Source organism: Trematomus bernacchii, unplaced genomic scaffold (assembly GCF_902827165.1).
Source record: "Trematomus bernacchii unplaced genomic scaffold, fTreBer1.1, whole genome shotgun sequence".
In the NCBI taxonomy this organism is placed as follows: Eukaryota; Metazoa; Chordata; class Actinopteri; order Perciformes; family Nototheniidae; genus Trematomus; species Trematomus bernacchii.
The window spans coordinates 22,168,362-22,183,868 of record NW_022987720.1 but is presented as its reverse complement, the minus strand read 5'-3'; the positions used below and the strand labels follow the sequence as shown (position 1 = coordinate 22,183,868).

The 15,507-nt window shown below is 41.5% G+C and overlaps 1 protein-coding gene and 1 pseudogene across 3 annotated transcripts; both read right to left on the bottom strand.

The window, feature by feature from the left end:
* Positions 1-250: 250 nt before the first annotated feature.
* LOC117493143 (zona pellucida sperm-binding protein 3-like) lies at positions 251-3,073 on the bottom strand. Of its 3 annotated transcripts, none has more exons than XM_034143579.1 (10): positions 2,651-3,073; positions 2,459-2,574; positions 2,274-2,377; positions 2,020-2,194; positions 1,497-1,614; positions 1,344-1,426; positions 1,092-1,261; positions 786-941; positions 563-667; positions 251-478 (listed from the first exon to the last, which is right to left on the bottom strand). In XM_034143579.1, exons 1-10 carry the CDS (start codon positions 3,017-3,019, stop codon positions 270-272), a joined length of 1,605 nt encoding a protein of 534 aa, XP_033999470.1. In that variant the 5' UTR covers positions 3,020-3,073; the 3' UTR covers positions 251-269. The 3 variants fall into 3 exon arrangements, 2 of the variants coding, with proteins under 2 accessions (XP_033999470.1, XP_033999471.1); XR_004556941.1 differs by having other exon boundaries at positions 253-478; positions 772-941; XM_034143580.1 differs by lacking the exon at positions 563-667.
* A 2,385-nt stretch (positions 3,074-5,458) lies between these two features.
* Positions 5,459-9,709, bottom strand: LOC117493150 (annotated as a pseudogene).
* Between the last annotated feature and the right edge of the window lie 5,798 nt (positions 9,710-15,507).

The following is a 15,507-nucleotide window of genomic DNA, read 5'->3' as shown; positions in this document are numbered from 1 at the left end:
TACAGCCGTTACAACTAAAGCAAATGACACCCCAGAAAATAAATGCCATGTTGTAGTACCATTTTTAGCAGCAGACAAGCACAAGAAAAGACATGGAACATGGATGTCAAATTGCAATTTTGGGTCCCCCCCTAAATGTTTACCGTTATATGGAATACTTTGGCTAATTAGGAAACAATTGTTAATTGTTTTTAGCTGTGAGCAGGTCATCAGTTTTCCTTGTGTATTGCAACATTAAAAAGCAAACAAATTAAAATTTGAATAATTTATTATCTCTTTGAGTCCATTGTTTCAGAAAGGTCAGATTCTGTTGCAGTGGTGTTGGACAGTGGGGGCACAGCCACATTAACCGCAGCAGTTTGGAAGACTTCATCGAGCGCCGCTGTGTCGGTACTGTTCAGCACTACTGCCTTCGACTGCAGGTGGGCCTCAGGAGAGGTTTCTTCTAGAAGTTCAGGAACTTCCTCAGCATCTTCATCTGTAGTCGCAGAATAAATGTGTTAATGTAAAAGGTGAATTGTAGAAAAATTTAAAAAAAGGGTTAAGACTTTTCACATTTTACCTTTTTCCGTTCCACTTTTGTCTTCATTCTGCTCAGAAGCTAAAATCAGAAAGTCCACCTGGTTTTGGGTCAATGATGAATCAGGAAGCAGTCCTTTCCTCTGATCTTTGACAGAAAAACAATTCAACATTAAGATTTCATTATGGGCCATTTTAATCTCAATTTAGAGATTGTTAAAGGCTTCAAATGAACAGAGAATAATTCAATACCGGTATTGACTTACCAACTCCGTTTATTCCACTCCTCCACTGGCTGCCATACATTGTAGATCTGCTGATTTGATCAAGAATGGAAGAACGCTCCTCTGCAGGTATGGGCTGGCTGTTCTGCTTGGCTGGCAAGACCATCATCGGACCCACTCTGGCCTGATGTTCCCACACTAACACAAACCAGCACAATGCATGTTAATTCAGTTACCCAGCCATCATCATGTCTAAAACCTATGCAAAAACATGCGTCACAAACAATTGATCATTATGACGACATCTGCAGCCAATATTCATCATACAAGTTTCTACAAGCTCCCCACCTGGACTGGTCTTCAGTCCGCTCCTCCAGAGGGGTTCACGCTCTTCTGGCTTCACAAACCCTCGAGGCCTAAACTTGCTCGGGCTGCTGGGCTTACTGAGAGTTTGCTCAACTCCAATTGGTCTTTTGCATTGCCCACATAAGTAGTCATTACCATCAGCGGACCTCCATCTGATGAATAAAAAAAACATTCAGCATCAATACTTTGTTTTTTGTGTGTAATTTGAAATATTTTAGGCTGGATCTCACTTGCCTTCCATTCACAAAAGTGCACGCCTTGTTTGGTGCATCTGCGTTATTTATTGCCACAGCATTCAGGTGACATGTGATGTAGAGCTATGAGAAAAGCAGGTGTTGGGAAACATGCACACACAATCATGTTTAAGGCAATTGAATAGAGCCTCACCTCCCCTCTGTCTTCATTATAAAATCTGAAGGCATCAATGGACATGTGGAGCTTGTCATCCTGTGTCCTGGCTAAGAATTGAGACCTTGAGCCTGGAAGCTGAGAGTCAACAAAGCACCTATGAGGAAAAACAAAAAGAGCAACACTAAATTAGCACTCATTGACTACTATAACCAGAGTCTACATTACCCACAATGCACCACTAACATTTCTAGTCATAAAGGCAAGTTCTGGAAGTAGTTATTTAGAGTCAGAACTGCACAAATCTGACCTGTGCATTTGCCAATAGTGGTACAGAAAGGAAGAACTAGAATACCAAAGATTAAAAGCAAACTGCAGCTAGCCTTAGCTAATGGCTAACTTGAAGACGCCACTAAAGGACTGATCTTTTATTAACCGGTCACTCGAGTCAGCATTGCTTGCGTCTGAATTAAACCACTTGAAGAGCCTTACACATTAAACAGCTCCCTCTAGGGTCAGAAAAAGACTTTACTTTTTGCCATTTAGCAATTTGCAGCCTTACCCATTTTCAATGAAGGCATGCCTGGGGCTGGAGTGCATGTCAGGGCTCAGAGTAGCCACGCAGCTGCTCACAAACACTCGGAGCCCCATGTGATGCCCAAGTCTGACCGAGGCCTCGATGCTGATGGGCTCACCGAGATGAAACACATTAGAGCTTCTTTTGTACTGCCAGTCACCTGCACACGGACAGAAAAAAGTACTAAGTGCAAATAGAGACATGACAACTCATAACATGAGAAAATTACCAAAACCCACTTGTCATGATTCTCAAGTTAAACTCCAACATTTCCACTGCAGCCTGGGTCGACATGAAGGGGATCCAGGTAGGCATGAGTGAAGAACTGGACAAACTGTACTTCCTAAGAAACAGAAAACATGCATTTAAAAAAAGACCGACATCATTCAAAGATTTTTACAATGTGAGCTTTAAAAACTAAAACCTTTCGTAATGACATTCAAGTGGAATTACAGCCTCCTCCATTCGAACAACACCATATGGAGAAGCCTCAGGAGAGTATATGAGGAGGTTTGTGTAGATCAGAGAGTCCTCAGTTACCTGTGGAGAGTAGACGCGTTTAAAACTAGAAGCTATAATGAATCATATTTGAAATTAAATATATTTAAAAAGTTACCCAGTGTCTGGTGCCGCACTCCACAAGTCCAACACTGATACTGTACTCATCTGCTGAAGACGCTGTAGCTCTGCAGTACTGGTTGTTGTTCTCTACTCCAAGGCGTATCTCGTCTCCATCAACAGGAACTCCAACCGCAAACATGTCGGCTTTGATAACAATCTCCAAAGAGTCTGGATGACAGGTCACTCTGATGGTATTCACCTGCTGCGGTTCCTCAGCCGGAGACTTCTGCTGCTGCTGCCCGAGTTCTGACCTGCCTGTGTTCGCAAGGCTCTGGAATGAAGCATCGTGTGTGGGCGGGAAAGCAAAAGAGGAGCTTACACAGAGTCCTACAAGGAGGATAACCTGAAAATGAAAGGCCTCCATAAGTGAAACTGATGACAGGAAACTGGTCGGCTGCTCTCTGTCTTCCTGACTGACTCACAGAATGGTTCAGTGTGAGCGGTGGAGCTTTTTAAACTCTAGCCGATCATTATCCTCATCAGAGCAGCACACCTGCGTCCAATCAGACACCCATCAGCTTAATTGGCTGCACACCCTGAACTCAAGACATGAGGCTGATGGAGAGAGAGGGTGTTTTCACATGTTTAAAATGTGCATATATTTGTTTCATTGCTTATTACTTTGGATTTTAAATAACATGTTAGTGTTGCAGTTCATGAAAACCATGCAGGAAGCATTTTGACATCCCCCTGGATCCTTAATTTGTACACACTATCACATTATTATTGTGGTCTATGGTGTCATTTTATTATGTTTTTAAACTATCATTCATGTTTTGTTGATCTGTACAGACCAGCGACGTGCAGTCAGTGGAGGCAGGGGAGGCAGAGCCTCACCTGTCATACTCCAATGTAACGGAAAAACAACTAAAGAAAAACGAAATAGTAATAATAATAAAATGTCTCCACTGATCTGTGTTGTAAGTGTGATTTATGTATGATTCTAATCGCTTTTTATAGTAAAAATCAGCAAATTTGCCGAGCTCCGCTACGGGAGCGATGACAAGTGAGGCAGGCACGTGCTCTGCCTCTCGTAAGCCCACAGTAACTTGCTGGAGCACGGGCACTAATTTAGCGCGGGCACTTATTTTGTGAGCGCGCTCAAGCCAGTTACTGTGGGGTGAGGTGAGGCACAGATGAGATCTGCCTCACCTCAGAATCCGTCACCCCACAGAAACTGGCCCTAAGCACATGCCTGTTACCATCTCACTGTAGGTCACCAATGTAATGTATGTAGATCCCTTTATTACATTTATCCTCGCCATCCATAGTCTCTAAATAACTTATTTCACGTATATATGATATTTAGGCTCGCTGGTCTCAACGGCAATGAAAATGCACCAGGGGAGGCAGCCATAACCTCTGCCGCACTGAAGGGGGCGCACGTGAGCCCACAGGTTCTTGTTGCTACTGTAATTCTATGCAGAGACGGCAGACGTAACAACAAACTAGACTTTTTAAACTACAGGAAGATAAGGAGGACTTTTACAAAACAGTAATAGAGATTGTTGTCCAGAAGGATAGCATGGACTTCATCTTCAAGTCAAGGTAAGACCACATTTGTAATGAAAATGGGATCTTACTAAGAAAGAACAATCCAATATTTAGATTTTGGGTATCCTTTTGTTGAACGGTCTGTTTAAAATGAATCGAAGCATCAGACTAAAAAAGCTTTTGAAAATAACAGAATATTTCGATTAAGGTCAAAATATAATATTTGTAAATCTGACAAAGTGAGTCAGTGCCTCACCAGCCATGAACCTCACCGCACGTCACTGGTACAGACTAAATCAAATCAAATCAAATAAAAATGTAAAACTTGTGATTTTGAGCTACATAAATACAATTTGATCTATATTTTTGAAACATAAGACATGTCATGTAAAAATCAATCCATGCAGTTCAAACAAAGAAAATATTGAAAAAACCTCCAAATACTTAAAATCATCCCAACTAATTTAAAATGACTTACAACATATAAAGTTCAAAACTATATTCTTAATTATCCATCTCAGAGGTTCACCCTGTACTGTTGCCTAAATATTTTATGTTATTTTAGATTGATCCATTTTGTTTTTCCGTTCATACTTTTTAGTTTTTTTTGGTCCAGAGGGCCGTTATTGGAGATGTTAGAGTTGAAAGGGGGAGACAGAGGGGAGGACATGCCAGAAATGTTCGGCTGTTCAGGATTCAAACTGGTTTACTAGGCAGCGGTGACTGCATATGGGCTGCCGGCTCGAACCACTGACATATCGGGCGAACCCATTCTTATCAAGGGTTATTGACCCTTTCACTCTTTCCTATTATTATCTCCTTTATATTTGGACACATTGTATTGTCTTGTATGTGAATAGCACTTTTTTAAAAATAAAAATATATATTTATTATTTATGAGAGCTTCTGAATCGGACTGTGCCGGCGTACATGCTTACAGGACAATAACTAATATATATCCACACCTTTGCTGCTGATGACTCTCCTCCTGACCTGCACTTTCACACTCATCTTGCAGACACCAGACATATCCGGTGATACAACATGAAAGTGATATATCTTCTTTTCTCACTTGATAATATCAATAACAGGATCGCTATAAGAAGACTTACTAGGATACTATAAAAAAGTGTTATATATAAAGTACTTCATGGGGAGCAATGTTTATATTGCTAAGAAATACTGAGAAAAACGTTTTGAGAAGGGTTTGTTTGTGTAACTGTACACATTAGTGGTGTTAATCCAGTGGATACAAGTTTTAAAGTCTGATGCATAACATCCTGAGTTTTATTTCAAATTCAGTTAAACATCAGTGTGTGCAAAACCAACTGCAGCGTTTCAACGGCTGTTCTTGCTTTGATTTCCCCTTCCTGCTCAGAGGTGAAGAACAATAAATAAAGTGAGGCTGTCCACAAAACCTCACAAAGACTGAAGGAAAGAGTACAATGTGAGTCAGCTTTAGTATTTATTAGTGAGTTCATAAGTGAAAAGGCCATGAAGACGAGCTTGGCATGCATTCTTATTTTCATTCAGCTTTTTGAAGGCAAGAGAAATTCACATTTTATTTTCCTCTTTCAAACACTGATACGTGTCTATCCTGACAGCAACATTTAATGTTCATACAGTGTAATCTGTTTTTATTTACGGGGATGTTTCATCAGACCAGTTGTGTGGCTTTGTTTAGAGCCATGTTAGGTATTAACAGTAAAGACTAAACATTCTTGTTTCTTTAATGTTTATGTTGTATAAACATTCCTTACTAAACAATCATTAAAATAATCGTTTTGCTAGTATTAAGCTATAAGTATTACACTGAAGTTTGGTCAGGGAGGGTGAGATTGATAGACAAATATTGAATCCTTTATTGTCTGGATTGTTATGCTTCGCCTACTTGTATGGCAAAACCATCAAAGGGCCCAGAGTAACAGTTTCACGTGCCACCAAATCTGAAACGGGAATAAAAATGAAAGAGAGAGACAAATCATATTTAGTTGGGACAGTTTTCACAGACAGATCACAGATTATGAAAGTTATACAACTGTAGGATTTACAGTTTACCTTCAGGGATCAGACTTCCGAGGTTTGTTTGACCGGTGGGAGAGTTGCTCGAGCATGTATCGTCGCAACATCGACACACATCACTGCCATCGACATTTATCCATCTGATGATTAGTATACAGAAACAATCATTGTTTTCCTTTAGCTTTGAGTTGAGGGCATTTACACCCAAATCCAATGTTGAAATAATAGCCATTTATTTGTATACATATACTCCATGGGCAGCGTCAACATTCTAAAATATTCTTAAAGCTTACATTTAGCACATTCCTCTCACATGTGTACTGTTTCAGTTCAAATGCTGAGGTAAGCATCGCTGTTACATTGATCTGGCTGTACAGAGACAGCATGGAACATTCATTTTAGAAAGTATTTATCCTTATATTTACAGTAAACGTTAGACCTCATTACAAATATATGTTTCCTTAATTAAGTAACTTGATTACTTAAGCAGCAAGAAATATTAATAGCAAACATTTGAACCAGTTTTAGCTTATAAAGAATTGTTAACCTGATGAGCCTTTGTAAATGATACACTGACAAACCTTTTGCAATATTAAAGTAAGGAGCAACAATTCACAAAATAAGTAATAAAAGCACCTTGAATTTATATAATTGCAGGCCTTGTTGACGGGGCTGCTCTTCCGCATTTCAGAGGTCGCTTTCAGCTGGCAAGTGATAAAAATCTAATATAAGGAGAGACCAATGTCATTATACAACCTCGAAGCATTTCCAAACATGACAAAATCATTCAGGTTATAGAAGTGGCTCACTAAGTTCCGTGTGTCCTGGGGAAACAGGAAGGCATCGAGCTGCAGCTGAAGAGAAGAAGATCTTGTTCTGGGATTGAAAAGTGCATTTGATCCTTCCTCTTTGGCATCATTGAAGCACCTGACGAAAAGAAAATTTGAATGCAATTTAAGAGCCAATTATCAGTATCATACTGTATTCTGAGCTTCTCTTACCCATGGTTTTCGATAAAATAGTATCTGGGGGCTCATCTCGGGTCAGGAGACAGAGCGGCGACACAGCCGTCGATAAACAGGCTTCTGTGTCCCGCATCAGAACTGCTGTAAGAGGCCTCGAGGGGCAGGAGGTCCCCGGTGTAGAAGACACTGGTGAGCGTCTCTCCTGTCCAGTCCTCTACAATTAAACACAAGCGTCACTTACCGTAATTGAAGTCAACATATTTCTGTGTTTCTGCTTATACTCAGTTATATATTGTTTTCCCCCAAAAATTGCCTGACTTAACTCATAAAGTTAGGTAGATTTAAATGTATAATCAACTATATTTAACCATGTAACTTTGAATTTGGTGATTCTGTAATGACTTTTGAAACTGTGATTGAGTGTTTCTTTATTGGTTGAAAAAATGCTCTAACTTATAAATAAGAAATACTTCAGATATAAATGTTCATTTTGTATTAAACAATGACCGGTGTTTTTTTTCTAATTAAAATGGTGGTCGCATTTAAAGGTAGGGTAGGTAAGTTTGAGAAACCGGCTCGAGATCGCTAGAATTTGAAAATACACAACCGGAGAAAATCTCCCACTTCCTTACAGAGCCCCTCCTCCAACACACACGAACATGACCAATGAGGGCACGAGATAAGTTTGTGCACAGATGGAAGGCTGACAGGCAGGTAGGCCATCCAGTTATTTTAGCCGGGCCGGCTAAAATGATTGGTTGTGCTTTTTACAGTATTACGGCTTCCACAGATGACATTTTTTTATGGATTTTTTGTCAAAGCACTTAAGATATTCATTGCTATCGGGATGTTAAGAGCATTCCATAGAATATAACAAAAAGTGTATCTCGAGCCGGTTTCTCAAACTTACCTACCCTACCTTTAAGAAAAGCAAAACATCCATTGACAATGTGTTACAAAACTTGTGCAGGAAAATCAAAGACCCATTTATCCAGTAGTGTAGTCTACTAAAAAAAAAAAAAACTACTACACTGTTTATGTATTATTTGAGAATTCAACGTAAGGAATTAAAGGTAGGCTATGTAAGTTTGAGAAACCAGCTCGAGATACACTTTTTGTTATATTCCATGGAATGCTCTTAACATCCCGATAGCAATGAATATCTTAAGTGCTTTGACAAAAAATCCATTAAAAAAAATCTCATCTGTGGAAGCCGTAGTACTGTAAAAAGCACGATCAATCATTTTAGCCAGCCCGGCTAAAATAACTGGATGGCCTACCTGCCTGTCAGCCTTCCATCTGTGCACAAACTTATCTCGTGCCCTCATTGGTCATGTGCACGTTCATGTGTGTTGGAGGAGGGGCTCTGTAAGGAAGTGGCAGATTTTCTCCGGTCGTGTATTTTCAAATTCTAGCGATCTTGAGCCGGTTTCTCAAACTTACATACCCTACCTTTAATGACGATACACATTGTCTTTAGTGGGTGATTCCTTTAAAAAGATACATCAATTATATATTTAAAAAAAACTCCAGTTCTCCAACATGCCTGGAAATTCAAATCTGCAACATCACTGCTAGATGCCACTATATCCTACACACTGGTCCTTGAGGTAAAGTGTGTGACTACTTCATCCACCACATACTACATGCACACTTAAAGAAAACCTTCAATGAAACACTGAATAGGTCTCACATACCGGTCATCAGCTTTAGAGAGAAAGCACCTGTTGAATACACAGCAGGAAGAGAGAGGGGCGGCTGCTGAGAGTGACTGCCATCAAACTTTGTCCTGTCCCGGAAAGGTAACAAAGTCAGTCGAGAAGAAGAAGTCACAAAAAAGATTCTCTGCACAACACAATAAAAACATCTCACCTCTTATAGTGACAAGAAACAGGAACAACAGCATGGGTCGTTCTTTTAATGCCATGTTGCCCGGCAGCTAGTAAGATTATCAGCTTGTTTGAGTAGATCACAGAGTCCTTAGATGTCTAGAGAATAAAAAATAACTAAAATCAGGGACACTTCTGAAAACACAACAAATCAAAACTACCACTTAAGCAACCACAGTTATATATCCAGCATCTTCTATTAATCAACAACTTACAGTCACTTTGGAGCCACAGTCTTGCAGTCCAGCTTCAAATAAATATTCAGAGTCACCAGCAGCAACAGGTCGACACTGACTGCTCTGTGAATGCTTGACTTCTCCCAAAAGAAAATCCCATGGAGACAAAAGGCGTCCATTTTTAAAGAAGTCAGCCTTTACCGCAATGATTATGGACACTTCTGTGCATTGTACACTGATAGTGGATCCCTCATTGAATTGTGGTTCACTGATTTGACTTTCTCTGTCAAACCCTAATGCAGCAGTTTTATATTCCCTTCCTTCAGCATCGATCATTGGTCCATCTCTCAAAGTTCGAATGGCGTCTGCAAAACCAAAAGCAAAAAGTGACAGCAGTGCCACAGAGGCTGGCTGAGCTGCCATCACCATTGTGCTCTTTTATCAGAACAGGAAAGCAAACACAACACTACCAGTAAAACAAGTGATCATTTGGGAAATCTGAACCATACTGAATTTAAATAAGATGCAGAAGGTTCAAACTCTCAATGTCAAATACTTCCCAGTGCAGACTAATCACATGGAGAGGACAGCTGGAAGCAATTACTCATTAACTGATGAGAATTAAAGCTGCAGTCACACCGAAATACCTGCATGTGATTGGCCCACACCTGACATGTGGGTTTACATCTAGTAGTTACACCGATGCTTCCTTCATTAAGCATCAATCAATGTTGAAATATTATATACTACAGTTAATGGAGAGCTTGGTCTTTTGACTTTTCCGTAGACTGCTTGGAAGCTGCCACCTGCTGCTTCCAAGCTACACACCCTGCCACTAGATGACCAGGATCAAGACAAAAGAAACATAATCTCTTGGGACCTCGAGTTCTGGTCAAAACACAACCTGCAAACACCTCCGGATGAGTCTGAGCTAGGTCACCACCTGCAGCACCAGGGATTGAAACGTCTACAACCTCAGCAGTAGGATACACTTTACCCCCGGCTATATCGTTACCCATTATGAAATCCACTCCGTCGACAGGAAACTTGGGCAGCACAGCAACTGGAAAGAAACCAGTAGCCAGTTTAGACTGTACCTGGATCTTGTGAAGAGGTGCAGGCACACAACCCATCTCAATACCTCTTACCACCGCACTTGCATCACAGGCAGACTCAGCACTCAAGGGCAGAACACTGGCAAGAATGAACGACTGTGAGCCACCACTGTCTCGTAACACCGTGACCTGCCGCTGGTCCTCCACCTTTCCTGACAGAGAGACAAAAGCAGTAGAGATGAACGGTTTCAAACACTCATCAGGCCCTTTGTTAACAGTGGCCCGTCCACTATGACACACTGCTGTAACCAACCCACCCCTTCTGGGTGCTTGCCAGCCGCTGTCTGCTCTCGCTTCCAACCTGCACAGTCTGCTATCACATGACCTGGGTCATGACAAAAAAAGCAAGCTCTGTTTAGCCTGGGATCTAACACTGGAACACTGGCACAGGGAACGTAATTGTCAGGAGCTCTACGATAAGTGTCTCGCTGAGGAGGATCACGCTGAAAAAAAACGCTCTTGTGTATCAGTGCAAACTCGTCTGCCAGAGTGGCAGCCTGCTGAAGGGTAGTTACTTTCTGCTCGTTCAGGTAGACTACCGTACGCTCAGGCACACAGTTCTTAAACTCCTCTAACATCATTAGCTCACACACTGAAGTAATGTCGTCAGCTTTACAAGCTCTACACCACCTGTCAAAGAGGACTTTCTTCTCCCTCGCGAAGTCCACGTAAGTTTGGCCAGAAGTTTTCATCAGGCCGCGAAAACGCTGCCTGTAGGCCTCAGGCACAAGCTCATATGCCCTGAGAACAGCACCTTTAACATTCTCATACACTAAACTATCCTCGACAGAAAGAGAAGAGCAAGCTTCTTGAGCCTTGCCGACTAGCTTACACTGTAAAAGAATAGCCCACACGTCTTCTGGCCAGCGCAGAGCAGCAGCAATGTGCTCAAATGCACCAAAATAGATCTCCACCTCTGATTCACGAAACACAGGGACCAAAGAAATATGCCTACTCAAGTCGAAGGAGGCAGCAGGACCAGAAGATGTAACGGCAGAATCACCCCCCCCAGCTGCCTGAAGCTCTAACTGACGCATTCGGACAGCAGTGTCTGCCTCCACTTTCCTGATCTCCAGCTCCCTCCGGACATCAGTGTCTGCCTCCAACTTCCTGATCTCCAGCTCCCTCCTGAGCTGAAAATCCCTATCACGCTCCTCCTTCTCCCACTGTAGACGAGCCATACGCACTTTTACCCTGGCATCTAATTTAGACCCCGTAGGTGAGGACCCTGCCGAAAACGAGTCCAACTCAGGCATGTTGAAAAGTTTTGCCTGTTCCGTAGCACTCTGAACACCTGGAGTAACACCAACGCGGCCTCCACCATGAGATACTGCTGCTACAGCCCCGGCCACCGTTCCAGGAGATTCCACTAAAGTAGGCAGACTCAAAACCCCCTGTTCAACTAGTCCCGTTAGCAAAGTAGCCTTGAGTTCACTTTTAACAAGAGCAGAGGAGACAGAAACGTGATAATGGTCAGCAACTAACCGCAAATCAACCTTCCTACACCAGTCTAGCTGACCCACAGTAGGACTGGCCACAAACTGCTCCAAAACAAAAGCCATCCTTAGCAACGGCTACTTACAATTGTTCTTTCTTTTTTTTTTACAAACTTCCCCAGATCCTGCCTACCAAACTTACCTAACTATCTTCTGGAGCGTGCCGGGCTCGAGGCGACTTTAAAGGCAAACATCAGCGGCCGAAACCCTGAATCGCCTGCCCCCAACAGGGAATAAATCCCCACCCAGGATTACCCCGAAAATAAAAAAGGCAAAATAAAAGATGAGTGCCTGAAGGAAAGACTGATTCAGCCCAGCTAGACACTCCCCTATCTAAACTGAGGAAGCTTTTAAACAGCAAGATACTTCACAGCCAATGCTACCAAACACAATGTCCACGCTAAACCACAAACAGATACTCACTCTTTGTCTCAAAGATTGGACGAGCCCCCATTTGTTACGTTCCCTCCAAAATCTAGGGGTACGAAGGGGAGTAACAAAACACAGAACGACCAGCACGAGAAAAAAGAGAGGAAACTGATCTCTTTTTTCACACATGAGATTTAATCCAACAATAATAGACAACCAGGTCCCACACAGAGACCCAAGACGACATGCTGCACCCATGCAGCCAGAGAAGAAAGGGAGCGCGACTGCAGCCTTCCTCAGGTCCTATATGGAGGCCCTGATTGGGGATTTGGAGCACCTGGAGACAATCAGGCTGCACCTGGGGAATCAGAGGGAGAGAGAGAAATACACACACAAACACTACGGCACGTAACAACTACCCTAGTAGAGGTCTGGTACTCTATTAGAATTCAGTCTCCAGTCAAAAAACCCAATGGGCCTGGACACAAAGTCATGAGACCCTGGCCGTGTCTCAATTCAGGGGTTTCATCCTTCGAAAGCTGCATTCGTAGACCGCATACGTCACTTCCGCCGAAAGAAGGCTGTCCCAATTAAAAAAAAAGACGAGACTCCTCCGAATGCGGCCCACGAATGCAGCCTTCTTTTCCCCAATTTGAAGGATACATCTGATGTACACTCCGCGGCCTACCATATCCCAGGGTGCAATGCGCGCAGGGAAGAGTGAGTTGTTTTCAAATGAAATGGCTTCCGGTCTCCCCAGCAGAGTGGATTTAAAAGCAGCAGCAAGCGGAGGAATCACTAATGAATGTGAGTATTGGGTTTTAACTTACTTTAAATTAACTAACGTCACACACGTCAAACCCAAGGGGCATTCAAACGTACATTTTCGTTAAATAATACGGATAAATATGTGACGCTAACTAGCTAGCTGGACGTACTGCACTGTTGTTTACACTTATTTTTAATTGAATTCAGAAGTTTACTAAAGTCATACAGAGATCTTGGCTCTGTTATAGATACGTTTATCTTTATATTACATAAACAGACCAAAGTGAAAACATTTAGACCGGTATAGCCTACAGTACGGTGGGATTTATAAAAGGCTACCCTGACGTGTAGCTGCTGTTAGCTTTATGTATTTCTCTGACATTTTGCAATGTTTTACTGTTTATTAAACTTTGGGACAACATTACAACCTTTGTGTTCAGCTCATGCTGCTTTGAGGTAGGGCTAAAAAAAAAGCCTATTTTAAATATTTCCACCAGATTTGATCATCTTTTATAAGGTTAAGGTTTATTTAATGTATCATAATCCCATAATAATAAGACAATCAAAAATAGACAGCAGCCTTTTGCTTGATGTTAGTTTGTGCCGTGCTGTCAAAGGGATGCACGTTGTGACTGTCTTTTCATCTCTTTAGTTTTTTAAAAACCAGAACAGTACATCATTTTAAATGATCCTTTAGGGATTGTTTGTCTGAAATACTTAGTTACATTTTGCAATAATACTTCTGCAACCCTGTGTTTAATATGATTAATTCACTTTTTTCTTTTTCTCTTGTTTTTCTCTGTAATTAGTAAAATTCTGGAGAAATGGATCTGCTGGAGAAGGACCCCTAATCTGAAAAGTGCACAGCGGATCATCAGGACAGAGCTGCCATCCACCTGGACCCCCCGAGGTGCTGGAGAAGGACCCCTAACCCCAGCGGATCATCAGGACAGAGCTGCCATCCACCTGGACCCCCGTGGTGCTGAAGAAAGCAAAACGGTGATCAGGAACATCCTCCACCCAGACCTCTGCTTACTGCCGTCCTACAGACTTGTGTCTTAGTTTCAGAATTAGATTTTGTATGTGTCCTTTCTTTTAATAGATATGTAACGATTATAGCTTGAGTCTGTCTGATTCCCCAAACAGCTGCTTCTATATACTTGCTGCACATATAATACAAATAAACAACTCCATAAACACACTTTTGCTGATATTTGTGTTACTGCTGGTGATGTTAAATAACATGATTGATTTCCTCTGTCTCAATGATGAAAGTTATAATAGAAGACATGAAGCTGCAGAGAGAGGATGGATATATTCTTACCTCTACTTTGTGATAAGATGAAAATACAATATTCAATTGTAATTGTTAAACACATTGTTTATTTCATTTACTGACGTTTTAACCATTATTTCCAACATGTGTACATAAGCAGTGGAATAATAGGATATCTCTAGGTCATTAAACTGTCTTCAGTTTAATTTTATTAATACAAAAAATAGGTCATAGAAAATGTTTAATTGTGTATTTCAGCAGAGCGGGAGGTCACGGTGCTGCTGGACCTGGAGGTGCTGACCTGGGGTCAGTGGGACATCATCTGGGCAGGTTTAGGGGAAGAAGGAGAATATTTACTGTTATGATCACAGCTATTAAGATTAGAACACTAATATTGTTAAGAATCAATCTATACAACATGTTTTGTTCATTTAAAAAACATATTGTTTTAGTACAGAAAAATTAAGACTTAATTTAAATATGAAATAATATGATTAAATTACATCAGCTATATATAATTTACTTGTTAACTTATTAATGTAACATTACTGGGGGCTAAAGGAACAGCTTCTTATTTACTTGGCCATGGTCCTCTTTAATTCATCGCCGACGGTGATCTCCAAAAAATGTAAAAGTAAAGTTTCTGGATCCTTTTCAGCTGAGTTAGCTTGTAAGCTAATTTGCTAGCAGGCTGCTGGAGCAGCGTAACCGAACAGCGCGTATCACGTGGCGTAAATACGAAGCCCTCCGTAGGCTAGACAGTCTCAGTTCGTAGGCCGCTCGGTCCAGCCTACCCGGTCTACGTGGGCTGGGTCCTCCGTGGACCGCGTAGGCTGCGTACTCCGAAGGGTGCAGCCCCTGAATTGCGACACGGCCCCTGTTTATATCTTAATGTTCAGGTCATTATATTGCCAGGGCCCCCATAGTAACTCCCCTTTTTTTTTTTTTTTTTTATTAAAGGGGCTACTCATGTACAAAGGCTTTGTTGCAGCAACTGAAGTTCAAATATAAACTGGCTGACCTCCAATAAATCACCTTTATACAGCTGTTGCAACTAAAGCAAATGACAACCCAGAAAATAAATGCCATGTTGTAGTACCATTTTTAGCAGCAGACAAGCACAAGAAAAGACATGGATGTCAAATTGCAATTTTGGGTCCCCCCTAAATGTTTACCGTTATATGGAATACTTTGGCTAATTAGGAAACAATTGTTAATTGTTTTTAGCTGTGAGCAGGTCATCAGTTTTCCTTGTGTATTGCAACATTAAAAAGCAAACAAA